The sequence below is a fragment of the Silurus aristotelis genome, assembly GCF_946808225.1.
Source record: "Silurus aristotelis genome assembly, chromosome: 7".
Lineage (NCBI taxonomy): Eukaryota > Metazoa > Chordata > Actinopteri > Siluriformes > Siluridae > Silurus > Silurus aristotelis.
Genome location: NC_139580.1, coordinates 22910745 through 22930282, shown reverse-complemented (window position 1 = coordinate 22930282; position 19538 = coordinate 22910745). Strand labels below are relative to the sequence as shown.

The 19538-nt window shown below is 37.7% G+C and overlaps 1 protein-coding gene across 8 annotated transcripts in view; it reads left to right on the top strand.

Annotated features, from left to right (window-relative positions):
• Window positions 1-157: 157 nt before the first annotated feature.
• Window positions 158-19538, top strand: part of ankrd26 (ankyrin repeat domain containing 26) — a 31206-nt gene continuing 11825 nt past the window's right edge. Inside the window, exons 1-26 of one of the 8 annotated variants that reach the window (XM_083546057.1) lie at window positions 167-702; window positions 1099-1400; window positions 2953-3067; window positions 3257-3430; window positions 3792-3898; window positions 4007-4144; window positions 4248-4396; window positions 5190-5226; window positions 6760-6844; window positions 9047-9107; window positions 9464-10776; window positions 11040-11169; window positions 11259-11323; window positions 11466-11565; window positions 11905-11994; window positions 13480-13538; window positions 13651-13726; window positions 13869-13910; window positions 14007-14027; window positions 14148-14432; window positions 14546-14626; window positions 14739-14803; window positions 14998-15816; window positions 16644-16870; window positions 19038-19193; window positions 19423-19453. In XM_083546057.1, coding sequence (XP_083402183.1) covers window positions 1201-1400; window positions 2953-3067; window positions 3257-3430; window positions 3792-3898; window positions 4007-4144; window positions 4248-4396; window positions 5190-5226; window positions 6760-6844; window positions 9047-9107; window positions 9464-10776; window positions 11040-11169; window positions 11259-11323; window positions 11466-11565; window positions 11905-11994; window positions 13480-13538; window positions 13651-13726; window positions 13869-13910; window positions 14007-14027; window positions 14148-14432; window positions 14546-14626; window positions 14739-14803; window positions 14998-15816; window positions 16644-16870; window positions 19038-19193; window positions 19423-19453 — 4626 coding nt within the window. In that variant the 5' untranslated portion in view covers window positions 167-702; window positions 1099-1200. Of the gene's footprint in view, window positions 703-1098; window positions 1401-2952; window positions 3068-3256; window positions 3431-3791; window positions 3899-4006; window positions 4145-4247; window positions 4397-5189; window positions 5227-6759; window positions 6845-9046; window positions 9108-9185; window positions 9380-9463; window positions 10777-11039; window positions 11170-11258; window positions 11324-11465; window positions 11566-11904; window positions 11995-13479; window positions 13539-13650; window positions 13727-13868; window positions 13911-14006; window positions 14028-14147; window positions 14433-14545; window positions 14627-14738; window positions 14804-14997; window positions 15817-16643; window positions 16871-19037; window positions 19194-19422; window positions 19454-19538 lie in introns of all 8 variants that reach the window. The other 7 variants (XM_083546058.1, XR_014534278.1, XM_083546059.1 and 4 more) reach the window with 7 other exon arrangements.

Below are 19538 nucleotides of genomic sequence, written 5' to 3'. Positions count from 1 at the left end.
CTGTCAAACACAAATTGACCAATCAAAACTTAGAAAGGATGAGTCGTCACAGAATAGGCGGTGCTTTAAGAGGAAATCGGAAGTCACGCAATTTGATTGGACGAGGCAGGCGTCCATCATGCATTCAAACCACCCAATCCAACTAAACCGGAGCGGTAGGGATCCGCCTGCGAAAAACACAGAGTACACAGCGCTGCGACTTTTACACTAGATCACGCCGATTAACACAAAAATGGCAGCCGAATAGAACATGTATGATATTAATCACAATATCCAACTTTTATTCTTTTGCCAAATGCGAATGAATTGGCTTTTCTATTCGGGGTAAATTTTCTTTAAAGTTAATTTTTTTGTCATCGTTAAGTTCATTACATCACGAAATAAGTGACACGTTTTTATGTGGTTCTTTTTTAAAAAATTTTTGAAAAAGCAACTGTATCTGCTTAAAACAAACAAAATAAAGCAGGAGCTTGAATCAGATGCTCAGACGCGGTTGCCTTGGTTACGGCGCTAGCCTTGCGTGGATTCAGTCCTCTCGGTAATCAGCTAGCCGGCTAGCTAAACTGAGAGCGTTTCAGTTATGTGATCGAGGATCTCTAGTTAAGCCTTAAACTTGTTATATAACTAAGGTCTGTATATTTATTCAACGTGTGAGACTTATATGTAATGAAGACCTTCTCGGATTGCCTGTTGATCAGCAAGGTAAGTCCGAGCATGTCGGATGGTTCAGCATGTTAGCTAGCTAACAATGTAAAACTAGCTCTTGGATAAACTAGAATGCAATCAAACATGTAAATGTAAAATATATGCTCAATATATTAAGGGAAGTCAGTTGTTGAATGATAACATTGACAAGTTCATTAGCTTGCAGAATTGATTTGGTCACTGATTGATTAGCCACTGTTTTCACTCTGATTCTGATTTAATGTTGAATATTATTTTTTAGACTAGAAGTGTTCTGTCCATGTCTCATATAGAGATTATGTAGAACCAGTAGACATTGGCACTAGACTGACAGCTTGGAATTGCATTCTGCAGATTGATGCATGTCCTTGAGCATTAAAAGGCTTAAAGTGAATCCTCTTATTTTATTTTTAGTAAGATAAGGGGAAGACCATGAGTCAGTGGCAGCACCTGAATCTGAGCTGAACCTGGAACAGGAATACAGTATTGTTCGTGTGGACTGCAGTAGCGTACAAGATGAAGAAAATATTACGGTTCACCAAAAGAAGAAAAGGCTCTCCGAGTGCCTCTGAAACAGCCAGTGTGCTTTCGGTTGGCTATGACCTGAAGGAGAAAGACCTGGGCAAGTTGCACAAGGCGGCATTCACTGGGGATTTGGCAAAACTCAGACAACTCGCCAAAAAGAGCGATTTAAACCAGCTGGATAAGGAGAACAGGTAAGACAGAGGTGTATTAAACATGACTAACAGTGTAATTACAATATAATTAATCAGTTTGTCTTTTCAAACATAACATCTCAAAGATCCAGAGATGTGTATTGCCTCCCAAAAATGTATCATTTTATAACAGTGTGTTCTGAAGTATATAGTTATACATCCTTCACAACAGCAATTTTGACGATAATCCCAATATACACCGATCAGGCATAACATTGACATTATAACATTATGAGTGGTGAAGTGAATAACACTGATTATCTCTACATCATGGCACCTGTTAGTTGGTGAGATATATTAGGCAGCAAGTGAAAGTTTTTCCACAAAGTTGATGTGTCTGAGGCAGGAAAAATAGGCAAGCTTAAAGATATGAGCGAGTTTGACAAGGGAGAAATTGTGACTGCAGGATGATTGGTTTAGAAAACCTCCAAAACTGAAGCTCTTGTGGGATGTTCCTGGTCTGCAGTGGTCAGTATACATCAAAAATAGTCCAAGGAAGGAACAGTGGTGAACCGGTGACAGGGTCATGGACGACCAACGCTCACTAATGCGCGTGGATAGCAAAGTCTGCCCCGGGTGGTCTTATCCAAAAGACGAGCTCCTGTAGCTAAAATTGTTGAAGAAGGTAATGCTCGACAGTTTGGGAACAACAAGCAACAGGGGAACAAGACATTTAGGCAGGTGGTCATAATGTTATGTCTGATCGGTGGTCATAAAGTTATGCCTGGTGTATTAATCTAATAATGAACAATCTGGTCATGCTGTTTCACAATTTATAGTTACATTTAATATCGTCAGTTTAATAAGACATAATGTTATATAGAAACTGGACAGTGTCTTGTCCTAAAGGCGCTCTGACACCTGACTCCGCTTTCAAATTCTAAAATACACTTTTATGGCCAAAAGTATACTGTATACTGTAGCATTATGAGTTTCCTTCCTGAACAGCAAAGAACAATAGAAACAGGAGTGTTCAGTGTGTTATACTTGGAGAACATTCGCTCAGCCCTTTGATGAATCTCCACCAGTCATACCATGTCAATATTCTCAGTGTCACTAGTGAACTAGTGATGCTTTGCACGTGGGAACAGGTGGGAACGTGTGAAAAAAGGGAACATGACTGCACCGCAGGCCTCCTTGTCTGTCAATAGTGCCTGACCTCTCACGCTCAAATAGCCTGCTACACAAGTCTCTGTGAATAAGCTCTTACAACAAAAAAGTGTGTTCATCATGGTTTTAATTGCTGCCAGAAAAATGTAAAGGAAAATGTGGGGAATTAATCTAATAATTAAGAAATTAATCTAGAGAATGTATAAACCAATCTGATTTAAGATTTACCAGCATGGTGTATAATGGGTCTTAAGAAATGTGTTCTTTGGTAATGCTTTTTATTATTTTGAATCAGTGCTTTTTACTTTTTGGCTCGGAGACATGGATAGATTTGTGTTTTGAGTGTATTGTTAAGCTTAAAATATCAGTTACATTGCTGCTGTCATAACATGGTCAAATCGAGTTGGATCAAAAAGCTGTGTTTGTATTTGTGTATTTGCAGAACTGCACTACATATAGCCTGTGTTCATGGACACACTGAAGTGGTTCAGTATTTGGTGGAAAACAAAGTTAAACTCAACTTATGTGACAATCAAAACCGCTCCGCCTTAATGAAGGTAAAACCAAATTATTGTATTATTATTATTATTATTATTGCATTATTATTATATTATTGTGACCCAAAACTAGATAATTAATTCAATTTTTCTTCAAGACGTTAAACAACATTATTAATACAAATAGTCGCTTTTCTACGTGCGTCTTCTTGAAAGTGTTTGTTGGGTTTTCTGTGGGTCTTTGTGTAGGCGGTGCAGTGCCAACAGGATCGCTGTGTGTCCATTCTCCTGGAGCATGAGGCAGATCCCAACTTGGTGGATATAAATGGGAACACAGCGCTACACTTAGCTGCCCGCATCCCCTCTCTGACTGTGGCGCTGAAGCTGCTCGAACATGAGGCGAACATCAATGCACAGAACAAGGTGAAGCCATGGCAGTACTTTCTATTTAGTATCCCATTTAGCTTTATTAGAAAACAACAGGTGTCAGATGCATGGCAAGGGACAAATATCTCTCCTCTATCCTTGTGGAATAGTGAAATCTTACCCTCACACAACAACAGCTGAAGGGGCAAAAAGACCATTAGATTTATTTCTGATAAAAGCTCATCTTTCAATGCATTATATAATGTTTTTTCTTTTTTTCTTTTTTTTAAATGTATGTTTATATTTTGGTTAGGTACATAAAATACATTTAGGCATTGGATAGTTATATAAGTGGAAATAGATTTTCAAATGCATACAAAACATAGACAAATTTAAACTTGTTTAATTGTATTTTTAGGAAGGCAATTCTCCCTTGATATTGTCAGTGGAAGAAAGCCATGCAGAGATGGCTGAATTTTTACTCAAGGAGGGGGCAGATGTTAATCTCCAGAACCAGGAGCAACGGTAAGGATGCTTACGGTTCTGCTTGACACTCACAAATAACACATTGCAATTGCATTCAACTGCCATGACTGCATACAGATCATACACATTATTTTTTTTGCCAACAAGGACCCCTTTACTGATTGCTGCTTGCAATGGCCAAATCAGTATGGTGCGACTGCTCTTGCAGTACAATGCTGATATCACTGTGAAAGATAATAAGGGATGGTCATCTGACGACTATGCTGTAATGAATGGCCATCATGCGTAAGTGTTTAATTTCTTTGTGTGTTATTTAAATTTTCAGCTGCGAATGTGCCGTTTTTTATTTTCATAAACAGTACAAAGAAGTGTTGCAAATGATTTTCAGTTGTTCACACCTAATCATTGAGCATGGGACGAAGAAGAAGGCCTTGCAGTCACCCTCCCACCTTGCCTCCGATAAAAACAAGCAGACTTCATTGTTGGGCAGTCCCAAGGATGGCTTTGCTATCAGAGGTCCAACTCTTGGCAAAGATGGTAAGTCCTGATTGTGACCTTCAAAGTCTGATAGTGATGAATATATAGTGCTTTCCTTAGATTAAGGTTAAGAATATATAGATATTCTTTAGGTCGCATTATTGGCTATGCCGAACGTAACCTTGAGAGCATGTTAGAAGTTGCATTAATGTATCAAAACATTACATAATGCTTTTGCATCATCATCTGTGCTTCGTTATGCTTAAACTATTCTACTGCACAATGTTCCATCTGAAGTTTTTTTATTTTCCTCCCATTTACATTGTTTACATGTGCATGTCAATGGAGGAAGTGCAAAAGAAGGGAAAGGTATTACAAGTATTAATAAAACTGCTTATATTCAACAGAAAATACACTGCATTGTTTACCATCAAGCTAGTCAATAAAACTATACAGTGCGCTCCAAGTGTCTGAGACCTACAATTTTATTTTCTTTCAAACGAATTTTTTCAAAGAAGCTGAAAGTATGCAGAATCTTGATAATTTACTTTTCAAGATATTGCAAGATATTGCATTGTTTCTTCGGTTTCAAGATATTGCATTGTTTCTTCGGTTTTTACTCAAATTATTGCCAATAATGTAATCAAAAGGTTTGTATTAAAAAAAAAAACAAAGGAGGACTGAGGCATTATCATTGGTGGTCTTAGACTTTTTGGATCCTAGTAAATTTTGTTGATTTAGTTTGTTATAAATTCTGTAGTATTTAAAAGATTTAATTAAATACAAAATGAAATAACAGAAATACACCCACAAAATAAATGATGTGTAGTAAATATGTGAATATGTTTTTCAGATACAGAGGATAATTCACATGCAGACTCTATCAGCAGGTAAGTATACGGTGTATACAGTGCATCTGGAAACTATTCACAGTGCTTCACTTTTTCCACATTTTGTTGTGTTACAGCTTTATTTCAAAATGGATTAAATTCATTATTTTCTTCACAATTCTACAAAAAAATACACCATAATGACAAAATGAAAGAAGTTTGTTTAAAATATTCAAACAAAATGAGTCACATTTAATTAAAATTAAAGAATTAACTTTTCCACTGATCATCCTTGAGATGTTTCTACAAATTGACTCGAGTTCAGCTGTGGTAAATTCAGTTAATTGGACATGATTTGGAAAGGCACACACCTGTCTAAATCAGGTCCCACAGTTAACAGTGCATGTCAAAGCACAAACGAAGACATGAAGTCCAAGGAATTGTCTGTAGACCTCCGAGACAAGATTGTATGGAGGCACAGTAAACGTCCCAATGAACACAGTGGCCTCCAGCATTTGTTCCAAGTTTGCAACTACCAGGACTCTTCCTAGAGGGGCCGCCCGGCTCTAAAAGAGCTCCAGTGTTTCTCTGTGGAGAGAGGAGAACCTTCCTTAAGAACAACCATCTATGCAGCACTTCACCAATCATGCCAGTATGGCAGAGTGTCCAGTTGGAAGACGCTCCTCGGAAAAGGCACCTGAAGGACTCTCAGACCATGAGAAACAAAGCTTGAACTCTTTGGCCTGAATGGCAAGCGTCATGTCTTTAGGAAACCAGGCATTGCTCATCACCTGGCCAATACCATCCCTACAGTGAAGCATGGTGGTGGTGTTTTTCAGCGGCAGGAACTGGGAGATTAGTCAGGATCGAGGGAAAGATGAATGCAGCAATGTACAGAGCACTCTGGACCTCAGACTGGGTTGAAAGTTAGTCTTCCAACAGGACAACGACCCTAAGCAATAGCACAACCAAGATAATAAAGGAGTGGCTACGGAAAAACTCTTTGAATGTCCTTGAGTGGCCCAGCCAGAGCCCAGACTTAAACCCGATTGATTCGAAAAGGGTCAGAAAAGGTGAGAAAAGAAGGCCATTTAACCTGATGGAGTTTGAGAGGTTCTGCAAAGAAGAAAGGAAGAAACTGCCCAAAAATAGGTGTGACAAACTTGTAGCATCATATTAAAAAAGACTTGAGGCAGTAATTGGTGTCGAAGGTTCATCAACAAAGTATAGAGCAAAGACTGTGAATACTTATGTACACTCATGTACTTTTTGTTTTTTATTTGTAATAAATTTGCAAAGATTTCAGACACATTGTCATTATGGGGTATGGTTTGTAGAAATTTGAGCAAAAAAAAGAATTAAATCCATTTCGAAATAAAAAAGCTGCAACATAACAAAATGTGAAGCACTGTGAATACTATTCAGATGTGCTATATATATATATATATATATATATATATATATATATATATATATATATATATATATATATATATATATATATATATATATATAGTTGCAATATAAGTATATATAGCAGTTGACAATTTTATGTGAGTATGAAATCATGTTCCTAATAAATGGAAATTTTAGAACATCAAAAAGTGGTGCTGCTGATTCCTGGCCCTCTACAGATGATAATGATGACGACGACGAAGAGCTTAATCTGGGCCCAAAGGTGATTATTTGTGCCCTGAAGAGATTAAAATACTGGAGACATATTTCTCTTATTATAGACCATTTTAATGGCCATTCGTTCGTGTAAGGAAGTGACGTCTTTCCGGTTATCTTAAAATTTTTTAATTAAAACTTGTTCGGTGGTTGCATGCTCTTTCAGACCAGGAACTAACTTGCTGTCTGTAAATTAGTGTTTAGATTTGCGAAAAACACAAGACGTGAAGCTTGGATTGCAGCAGTGAAGAGTGAAGGCTGGATACTAAATTAGATAAAAAAAAAAAAAAAAGAAAAAAAAAAGAATACATGTTAGCCAACAATGAATTGCATGCACCTTCTTGTTTATTCATGACCAGATGGAGCATTCAAACCCTCTCTCACACACTGTTCCACCTCATCAAGGATCACAGCAACATAACTACGCACTTCACCTAATCTGACCACCAAATATTAAAAGATTTATACAGTAATTATATATGCAATAAGTTATGATGGAACACAACAATTACATTTGTAACACATGTGGTGTTACACACTCACTTCACTGTTCACGTTCGTGGATGAAGTACACAAACCATGTAGTTGAGTTAAAGTAGAGATACAGGAGGTAAAATATTGCTCCTATAACTGTAAAGGTTTCCCTTTAAACTTTCACTTTAGGAAAAGTACAAAAGTGCCTTCAAATGCACTTAAGTATCAAAAGTACTATAATTTATTATGGCTATAATGTTCCTATTAACATTTTTGTCGCAAGACTTGTTCAACTCAGTTTATGTAAAAAGACTCATGTACTATAAGCACAACAATATGTTAATAGAATGATATTAATGAGTCAAACACTGATTGATATCTATTAAAATTATCATGAGCCCAAAACCTTCTTTTCAACTACTTCAAGAAAACCACACAAATAAGGCCACGGGTGTTGTTAGCAAGTTAAAGTCAGAAGTTTCTTCCATCCTTTTTCCTCTTTAAATGTTCTGCTTGCTGTTGAACTGATGCTGAACTGTATGTTGGTGTTAAATAGACACCACCAAGTTCAAAACTATTCCAAATCACTGTTCTCACTGTATTATCTCCAGATCTTACTTTAAGTTGTATATATATTTTTTTTACATTAAATTTCACTCTCTACAATTTAATTCAGATTAGAATTCAGTTTGCGACGTGATTTATTATTAGCATAAACATACACACATACCCGGCCATGCAAATGCATCGCGCGCTAATAACGGTTACCATAGCAACGACCAAAACAGGATCTTTTTTTTTTAAACACTGACTTATTCCGGTTTCACCAAACACAAGATATACATCATCCACGTTGTATCGCCAAATATTTCTGTCTATTTTTTCGCTAATGGAATAATTGTAGGCATCCAGATTACGACATGGCTTTACCGCTATCAGCGTGTAGAAGCACTCGGTCTAAATCAGATGATAATACACATCTGGATAAATTTCTTCAGGTAAACGTTGAGTGTTTTGTCAACCTAAATGTTTAAGGGGTCCGATAATTCCACTTTATCATCATGTTCTGTTATAGCTAAACTTAAAAAGCACGTGGTAGTCATTTTGTTATGACAGCGCCGTGCTTTAGAAATGGCGCCATCGGAAATGCTTTAGGATCAGACATGCGCAGTATCGCCACAATTACATCACATCACATTACTTTCATCTTTGTAAACTTCTTATAAGTAGAATGATGTTCTCTGCTTCCGATCACGGGAAGAATGTTAAAAGCTTTCTAATAAGTCCATTTGACATTTCAGGAGATCCAAGGGCACTTAGTAAACCCCTACTAGCTGAATACAGTAAAAAGGAAATATTACACAATTATTTTTGAGATGTCTTTTTGAGTTTTGTACAAAGGTGATATATTGTCATCACAACAAGTTCATTGAACTGTTTACAATAGACATCATTCATTCTGTTAAAACATACACATTTGCACACAGTCAACTCTGACTGCACTCGCACTTTACTTGTTCTTACATTACTTACATGTCTACCTCATATCGGACCTTAGCTCACTTATGTTTAATGTTTGCTGTTCATTTATGTTTAATGTTTACTCTTGCTGTTTTACTGTCTATGCACCTTGATCCATTAGTAATGACATTTCATTTTCTTTTGTATATTATATATATAGAAGAATGACAATAAAGCATGAGTTGAGTTGATAATACCTGTTCTGTTATTATAGAAACTTCAAAAGATAAACTTGAAGAAACTAATGAGTGCCTCCAAATTTGATGGGAAAAAATGTAAGTACAATGTTAGATGTTTTGTACATTTTACTTTAGCTTGTGTCTGTGCTGTAACTTCAAACTCCTTCCCTGTAGTCGCTGAGGATCAGGATCCAGAAAAATCCTGGAGTGGCACTGAGTCTGAACCTATCAGCAAGGGCAAAGCAGTAGAACCTTCCATGGCTTTCCCTTCTAGCAGTACCTCCACCCAGCTTCCTGTAACCCCTAAATATATTTCCTTTTCCAACCCTTCCCAGATGACCTCCACCCCCATCATTAGCTCCCAAAAGGTAATCTTACCAGTCAGTGTAATCTTCTCATTTTTGCTTTTCTATCCTTTTGTCTATGCATTCCATCCCATCCTTTTGGGGTAGGTGACGAAGCTGAGAATTCACAGCTGCCCTGTGGCAACAAATCAGATGAAGAAGCCAGCGAAATTTCAGAAGAAGAATCGGAGGAAGGTGAAGATGTTGAAGACAGCGAAGAAGAGGATGAAGAAGAGGATGAAAATGAAGAGGACAAGGAAGACAGTGAAGACGATGAAGAAAGTGACGATGAAAGGGAACAAGAGGAGGAAACTAGTGTTGCAATAACACAAGAAGATGATAATGAAAGAGAACTTCCTGAGATCACAGCTGTAGAGGAAAGAGAGGAGAGCCATGATATTCAGATGCACTTTGATGTAAACACGGAACCTATTGGACAACCTGAGACATCAAACATATTGATTGAGAAAAGTGATCATGCTAAGGAGCATTTTAGTTTGTTTGAAAGAGTAGTCTCGAAAAAAAAAGAATTTCTAGAGACAGCTGTGTTAGAAGTCATAGAGAGACAGAAAATAATGCATTTAGAGATCACAGATAAAGAGCTGGAGAAGGGAGTCTCTCACACACTAGGTGTTAATGCTGGCACACTTTTATCAGGCATTAGGGTCGATTCAACATGCGCTGATAAAGAGGAAAATTATTACAGTAACACAGGTACCACAGGAGCGTTTAGAAAACCTCCACATATTGCAGGCACTACCCCAAAAACTACGAAGAATTTTGAAGGTGATGAAGACAATGAAGCTTTCAGAGCTGGGAATCACAGCAATGCTGATGTCTTAAAGTTTCTAGAAAATACTCTGGTAGTTGAATCAAATATCAAACCCAAGCAAAGTAAGACTGGAGGCATGGTATCTAAGCAACCTCATGAAACCGGTGATGAAAAAGCAATCATTAATGACATGAAGGCTGATAACACTGTTTCAAAAGCACTCTCTCAGTTGTCCACAGTTCAGATCAATGCAGATGATGATAGCATTCCAAGAAATGTAAATGATACAATGAAGCCATCAGAATTAATCTCGAACCCAGAAGAACCCGAAAGCTCTGAAGACTCCTGGGGTTCTTGCTCAGATAATGAAAAAGAAGGTTCAGTAGAAAGTGATACTTCAGATATTGAGCCAGTTAATTGTAAGGATTATGAGAGAGAACATATGACCATTGAGGAACATACAGTAATACATTATGATGATGATGAGAATTTGCCAGTGTCCATGATCGTTGGAAGTGATGACTTGGAAGATGCTAAGGATGGGGAACTCATATGTCATGAAGAAATACCACAGACAGTCATTGATGATATTGATGAGACTTTTTATTTTGATAAGAATGATGTAGATGAAGAGCGTGGAATTTTACAGGTACACAAGCATGTTATGCTATTCCAGACTAAGGAACATGTCTCCTACAAGGAGAATCATATCATATAATTTAAGATTGTGGGTTGGTGTATTTAACACCTTAAACTGTTTTGATGCATTAAGGTGGTGATCATTATGAATTTTTTCCCATTCTGTGTTATTCAAATTCTCCATCCATGACTCATATCATATATTTAATTTGTTACTTCACTGAATAAAGGTATAATGTTGGACAATACTTAGTAACAAATCTTTGTTCATAGCCAGGAGAGGTAACTTCATCTTCAGAAGATGAGTATGATGAAGAGGATGAAGATGAAGAATGTGACGAAGTATCAAATAAAAGATCAGAGGCTAAGCAGCTAGAAAAGACAGAAGCTTCTAAGAAGCGGGGTAAGATTTAAAATCTTGCAAAACCAGTGCATGTGTGTTTAAAGATCTTTGCATGTATTTCATGGAGCTGTTTAAACACTGTGTTTCAGACTTTTTGTCAGAGTTGGGAATTGAAAAGCGAGATCAGGAAGAGGATTCTCCTTGGGACTCAGAGGTTAGAATTGTGGTGTTTGTCAGTGCAGCTGCTAAAATAGTGTACAGGCTTGTATGCCAGACCTGTTTAAACTGCAGTGCAACACTTAGAAATGGTCATTGTGAATTAGTGTTTCAAGCTGACTGAATCTCTTCTCTTTCAGTCTGGCTCGGACAGTTCAAGCAAAAAGGGTAGTAGTGGGCACAACTCCCCAGCCAAGTCACATAAACCTATGTCCAGTATTCATGAGGAGAGCAATGAAGGTATGTAGCACTTTTGATCTATTCATGCTTAGAGCTGGAACAAAACCTGTTTTCAACAGGACAAAATTTGCTTCAGTAAACCATCACTGCAGCCATTTCATGCTTTAAGAAACATTCAAAGCTGAAAACTTTTTTACTCTGGTTCACCGCTTTTACTTTCTGTCAACTGATGCCATCCAAGCATTTCAGTATCGACTTTACTATTTATAAAGTTGCTACAAGTAATTTTTTTTGTGTTGATGCGTTTTCATTGAAATAGAAATGTTACCTTGTGTAAAGGTCAGTTCAACACAGTCTACTATTTTTCTATAAATCATCTGTAACTGATTCCTTTTTTAGCCCTGCATTATATTCCATCTTTCTTAAGAGGATCGAAGCACAGTAGTGTATTCAGAAGTGTTGCTCGGCCTGGAGGTCAGAAGTCAGTGGGTATGGCAATTAAATTGCTGCACGATGTCCTGTTGTTCTTCAGGACTTAATATACTATAGCTCCACAACCCCCAGCTTCTACCATTTCACATTACATCACTTTTTTATATCTGTTAAAGATGCAACAGATGGTGTTTTTTTTTCCCCCTGCATATCTGTTGTCAGTGTTTATGTTGAACATGGTGGTCTGTATGGCTTGCATCCTGTGGAACTGATTTATTGAGAAAAGGGGAAGATAATTTACAATTAACCAATGATTCTTTAAAAGAAAGCTTTAATAGTTACATCGCCAGGCATTAACGGCAGGTGCACACATACTCCATTTGCAGTACGTAGGCAGCCTTTTATTGTAGTATGTATGCTTTAAACGCCCTGTTGTGTGTTCACATTTATTTTCAATTTGTGCCACAAATTAAACAATGGGAAATTCTCCAAAAAATGTGCATAGTTTTAAATCCAACATTTATTTTAACATTGTCTAGAATTTTCTGGTTTTAGTATGTATTGTTTTCACATACATTGTATTTTAATATCTACAGCTATATAATTCCTGCTAAATGTTTTGCTTTGCTTTTTTTTTACCCTGGGCCTAAAGTAAAAAGATTACTATCATTTTGGAAAGAATATGCATTGCAAACAGAGTATGTGTGCACCTAGTCTAAAAATTCATGTGAATTGTCAGACTAGTTTAAAAGCTTCACAGATGCAGAGTAGTGTAGTATTAGAGTAGATGCAAAGTATTACAGTGAAGCATTTAAAATATTATCACGCAGCTTATATGAAAATTAGGAAAACGATATATGTTTGTAGTCCAATAATACCACCACTGAGTAGTTGTGCTGTAAGGATCTTTATTTCCCTTAGCTGCACAGTGTGTTATTTTGTGTCTGTTCTCCATGGATTTACATGCTTTTCTTAGCCAGATTTCTAATAGTTATTGGGTTTCCTTCTTGACTGATTAAATGTTTTGGCTGCCTGTTGCTTTTACATGTAGTGGTATGCGTAACCAGTAACTAGAACTAAGCCAAGTTCTTAGTCCAATGCTGCTGTTATGAATTCAGTTACTTAGTTTCTGTTTTGTCGGAAAAAGGAACTTTTATGTTCATGTTCTGACAAAAGATATGTATGCTTCTCAAAAACTAAAGTGCAGTGACTGCAGTAGGATTAAGTACAGATACAGTTCATAGCTCTGTAATATCAGTTTCAGGATCTGTGGGTCATGCAACTGCACTAACATATACTGTGCTGCCATGCGGTTAGTAGATATTAATGCATAAAAAATTACTGCAATACATTCGGTGCTTTGCCTGCGCATCAGAAGCTCACATGCATTAAGGAAATTGCATTCGCATGTGCATGCTTTCATTGGTGATGCTCTAGAGGCTTGGGTATTCATTGTGTATGTGTCTTGTGTTCTTGTGCTTAATTTTTCATTCTTTTTTAGCTCTTAATGTGTCAAGATTAAAATTTTCTTTTGTTATGCAGTTTTAATATCTAGTCAGGAAGAGGAGGATAACAGTGATGAAGAGAAATCTGAAAAGCAGGTAAATTTCCTTTATGCATTTTCAATACTTTTTGTTTCCTATTTATTTATTGACTTTTTAATTCGTTTGATTTGTTTAAAATTTATGAATGACTCTGTTTTTGTTTGTTTAGCACGATCTGCCTCAAAGGAAGCCAGTATCAGTGCTGAATAAGCTGCTAGACTCAAAAGATGCTAGACAAAATACAGGTAACAAAAAAAGTGGTTGTTTGTGTGTGTGTGTGTGTGTGTGTGTGTGTGTGTGTGTGTGTGTGTGTGTGTGTGTGTGTGTGGTCTTCAACCTGTTACTAAGACATTGCTAACAGTCTTAATGCTACATTTTTGCTTTCAGATGTAATGGAGGAACTCGGGTTAGTTGATGTTGATCTCGAAGGTAATTTTCTACCTGGTTGGATCTTACTTGATGTTCTCAATCAGGTTTATTTTAAGGGTTAAACAGATTTTTGTGTATTTTTATCTCATCTAAAAGAAACTCACCAAATCCCAACAGGTCAGATGTATTCCATTATGCTCTGAGCTTTGTAGTTGTATGGTTAGTTTATATAGTAAACACTGCAAAATTAATAGCTTAATGTATAGTCCCAGACTAAAGATCTTATTCTCAACACAGATGCTTCAGATTGGGATTCAGCAAGTACCACCAGTAAAGCCAGTAAAAACCTGCCAGTCTACGAATATAGGGAAGTATTTAAGAGTGAAATTACAGCGTTTCTGCCAGTCGCCCAAGAGCAGGATTTGCATACAGGAAAGGAAGAAGAAAAAGAATCTTCCTTCTTAAGAAATTGTCCAATGCCAAGTCCACGCTCATTCAAACCTCTTACCAGCACACAGATTCAACCACAACCTCAAACACACATTCACAAAGAGTTCTTTAAGAAACCAGTGAGTGATGAAGGTGAGAGAGAACTTTGCTAATTTTAAGCTGTGAAATATTTTGTAATTTGGGTATACAAAGATGTTGGAATGATCATTCACTGTAAAGTTATTATTTTTCAAATTAAATTGCAGACTCAGACTGGGACACAGACAATACCTTCAGCCCTGCAAAGATTACAACTCCACTGCCAAACATTGCTGAGACTGAAACAGGTACGTAGGTTAATTAAAGATATACTGACAGCAGCTTCACATAAACCCCTGAACACAAATGCTATCAGATATTCTTATTGCTGACTATCATGTTTTTTCTCTGATCCTCCAGTTTCCCCATCAGAGGAAGAAAGGGAAAGTGGCTGTAGCTCAGAGGCCAATGAACATCCAAAAGAGGTGGGCAGAATTCTTTATCTACTGCACACACGCAATTCTATTTCGTGCACATGCTCCCTTGGTTGTTTTTATTTAGGTGTCTTCCAAAAGAATTGTGTACCCTTCAAAAATAATTTTGGTTAATGCACAGTTCTTCGTTGTTTCTTTGTTTTTCGATGTTAATTGTATTTCTTTGTCCACTCATGCTACCCAAGGAAAGAGCGATATTAGATGCAGTTAATGTAGATTTTAGTAGTCCATGTCAGGTAAGTCCCTCTGAATCCCATACCACTGAGGTAGAAGATAAAGAAGAGGATGAAGAAAAGCAAGAGTTTGTAGAACATACATCTTTCCATGAGACTACCTGGGAGCAACGCTATGAGAAAATCTGGGTGGAAATTGAGAAAAAAAAGTCAAAATCCCAATACAAAAATGTAACAGCTGAGCTAAAAGAAAGATTTGGAGAGATAACACATAAGGAGCAAAGTGAGACTGCCCAGGACAAAGAGACAAAGGATGAAGAAGATGCATTTAAATATATAAAGAAAGACACAGAACTAAGTGGGAGTGCAGCTGAGGAAGTCTCCAGTGAAGACGAGGAAGAGTTGATAGTGCAACCGACTACACAGGCTAAGAGTGTTAGATTGCTGCCTATTCCTGAACAAAGGGAGTCTGGACAAGAGGAATCATACTCTGAGGATCCTCCCAAGAATGATTTTGCCAAACACAAAGATATCCAAGAACATTCTGTAGAGACTATGAATGAAATTTCTAAAGAAACAGAAAACAGCTCCTACCACAGGGCTTGGGATAATTCAGAGGCTTTCTCTAATGTAAGTGAAAATAAAGAGAACATAAGTTTGGCTCAATTGGATGATATCGAATCTCCATTTGCCGTGAACCAAGAATCTTCTCAGGAAGATGGAATTAGTCCATTGTATTTGGTTGAGGAGGCAAGGATTCCTTCCTCTTTACCAGATGCAGTCAACTCAGATGAATTGGTTGAGGAGGGCTTACAGAGGTCCCTAACTGAGGTAGGGAAATGAAGACGGAGGAAATCACGACTTTTAGTAGTAATCACCAGTGTCATTTTTGTCGTTTTCGCTTTCCTTTCTTTACTAATGCTGTAATTATGAGCAGCACAGACCTTGAATTCGTCATATTGTTTTTATTATTATTTCTCCAGCTTGCGGTTGCAGCTTTGCTTATAGAATGCATGCACATAGACTGATTGTTTATTTCTAGTGATTATAACGTTTAAGAAAATTATACAGCTAAATATTTGTTGGAGTTTTTTTGTCCCTTTTTTTTTTTTTTGGGCAAAAACCATAATCAAACAGGTGCAAATTAACGTACAGACCGAGTTTGTTTCTACCTGATTATTTAAATCGCAAGGTCTGAACTGCTCACGCCTTATTCCCCATCTGGCTCAGACGGCTTAGTCATTAAAAATTAACAGCATGATTTTTGCCCAGGTGTCATGTTATCAAATCGTGCACCTTATGCCGTCTTTAAGGGCTTCTCCTTACACTTCAGTTTTTGTGTGTCACTCACATCATTTCCTTCACCTACCTGAAGATCACATCTCATCTTTCCTGAGTAGTGTACATTGTGTGAGTGTGTGTGCATTTACACTTCTTGTTGATACTGTTTGATATAAAGTATTTCCCATTATAAGTGCTTCTTTTAAACATTTTAAAAGAAGGTGTGTGTGTGTGTGTGTGTGTGTCACTAAGTGTTTTATTCATTGTTTGTGTTCTTCTGCTTGTTTCGGTGTTTGTGTAATTACAAATGTCACTTATTTCTACATAAATACTGCATTTAAAAAGAAAAAACAATCAGCATATGCTCTTGTTCTTAGGGTGGTGTCATGAGAACAGAACTTAAATCCAGTGCCTTATGGAGCACCTCTGGCTCTGAGAATCAAATTGACATTGACCAAGGAAAACACAAGAAAGCAGACACCAACCCAAACAAGCCAACCCCTAAACAAGAAGGCACATGGGAGAGTGGATCTCAACAGAAGGATGATACTTTGAAGAAAAGGGATCGTGTTTTGCCAAAATGGCCGACACGAAGCCAAAGGAGGTAAAACTTTATAAGTTGAAAGCTGGTGTGGACTTTTTTTTACTTTTAATATGAATTAAGGATCAAAACTTAATTACAAATGAACAATTAGTTTATAACACTAGGAATTCTCGCTTTTATTTCATAAATGTATGCATACACATGGCTAGTCAGACATCACTTCTGGTGTCAGTTTTTTAAATCAGTAGACTTAAGTTTAATATAAAGAGTAAAATTACATTTATACAAACCTGCATAATCATGGATCTAGAAGCTATTCTATTTTGTTGATAAGTCATTTGTTCGAAATGAAATCAGGGGCCTTTAGTAATGGACATAAACACTATAAAGTTTCACTATACAGTGGGTACGGAAAGTATTCAGACCCCCTTAAATTCTTCACTCTTTGTTATATTGCAGCCATTTGCTAAAATCATTTAGGTTCATTCTTCTTCCTTATGAATGTACACATAGCACCCCATACTGACAGAAAAACACAGAATTGTTGACTTTGTTGCGGATTTATTAAAAAAGAAAAACTGAAATATCACATGGTCCTAAGTATTCAGACCCTTTGCTCAGTATTTAGTAGAAGCCCCCTTTTGATCTAATACAGCCAGGAGTCTTTTTGGGAAAGATGCAACAAGTCTTCACACCTGGATTTGGGGATCCTCTGTCATTCCTCCTTGCAGATCCTCTCCAGTTCTGTCAGGTTGGATGGTAAACGTTGGTGGACAGCTATTTTTAGGTCTCTCCAGAGATGCTCAATTGGGTTTAAGTCAGGGCTCTGGCTGGGCCATTCAAGAACAGTCACGGAGTTGTTGTGAAGCCACTCCTTCGTTATTTTAGCTGTGTGCTTAGGGTCATTGTCTTGTTGGAAGGTAAACCTTCGGCCCAGTCTGAGGTACAGAGCACTCTGGAGAAGGTTTTTGTCCAGGATATCCCTGTACTTGGCCGCATTCATCTTTCCCTCGATTGCAACCAGTCGTCCTGTCCCTGCAGCTGAAAAACACCCCCACAGCATGATGCTGCCACCACCATGCTTCACTGTTGGGACCGTATTGGACAGGTGATGAGCAGTGCCTGGTTTTCTCCACACATACCGCTTAGAATTAAGGCCAAAAAGTTCTATTTTGGTCTCATCAGACCAGAGAATCTTATTTCTCACCATCTTGGAATCCTTCAGGTGTTTTTTAGCAAACTCCATGCGGGCTTTCATGTGTCTTACACTGAGGAGAGGCTTCCGTCAGGCCACTCTGCCATAAAGCCCAGACTGGTGGAGGGCTGCAGTGATGGTTGACTTTCTACAACTTTCTCCCATCTCCTGACTGCATCTCTGGAGCTCAACCACAGTGATCTTTGGGTTCTTCTTTACCTCTCTCACCAAGGCTCTTCTCCCCCGATAGCTCAGTTTGGCCGGACGGCCAGCTCTAGGAAGGGTTCTGGTCGTCCCAAACGTCTTCCATTTGAGGATTATGGAGGCCACTGTGCTCTTAGGAACCATAAGTGCAGCAGAAATCTTTTTGTAACCTTGGCCAGATCTGTGCCTTGCCACAATTCTGTCTCTGAGCTCTTCAGGCAGTTCCTTTGACCTCATGATTCTCATTTGCTCTGACATGCATTGTGATCTGGAAGGTCTTATATAGACAGGTGTGTGGCTTTCCTAATCAAGTCCAATCAGTATAATCAAACACAGCTGGACTCAAATGAAGGTGTAGAACCATCTCAAGGATGATCAGAAGAAATGGAAAGCACCTGAGTTAAATATATGAGTGTCACAGCAAAGGGTCTGAATACTTAGGACCATGTGATATTTCAGTTTTTCTTTTTTAATAAATCTGCAACAATGTCAACAATTCTGTGTTTTTCTGTCAGTATGGGGAGCTGTGTGTACATTCATGAGGAAGAAGAATGAACTTAAATGATTTTAGCAAATGGCTGCAATATAACAAAGAGTGAAAAATTTAAGGGGGTCTGAATACTTTCCGTACCCACTGTATACATTTAGAGACTGTTCATTGGAAAAAATACTTAGTACTTGTGTTCTGTGGTCTGTGATATTACTTTTACCTTGTCTGAAACACCCACTCTTGGTTATTTGAGAATTATTTAGTGAAGGTTTGTGGTAGGCAGATAAATCTTTTCACCCTCATGATGAATGATGAAGTTTGCAATCTCCTACTAACAGGAGGACAACACTCATCAAGGACCCTATGGGTAGCCTGCTACATGCCCCTGCCCCAAAGCAATCTAGAGATCCCTGCCCTGTGAACCCGCATAATGGAGACCCCCAGTCTGTGTTTGATGATAGTACATTAAGTGAGGTGTCAGAAGATGAAGGAAGGTACATATGCAGTAGGATATTCTTTTAATATGATTTGGACTTTCAGTCTTGCTCATTATTCGCTAAAATATCAGATACTACAAAAATCTGTTTGCGTTGGATGCCACATACACGTGGTACAGTATAGATACTGCATTGTACCATTTCTGCATTGTGCAAACCAGGTTGTCTCTGAATATCGGTGACATTTATGTGTAATGTTATGTAATGTCTTGTTGATTCTGGGTAGGTCTCCTTCACAGCCTCGGGTTGAGAAAAAGGTAGGATTGTTAGGGATGATTAATTATTTATTCATCATTGGCCAATAATGTGAAAGGTAAACTTTAAGCAGAAATGTACAACTTT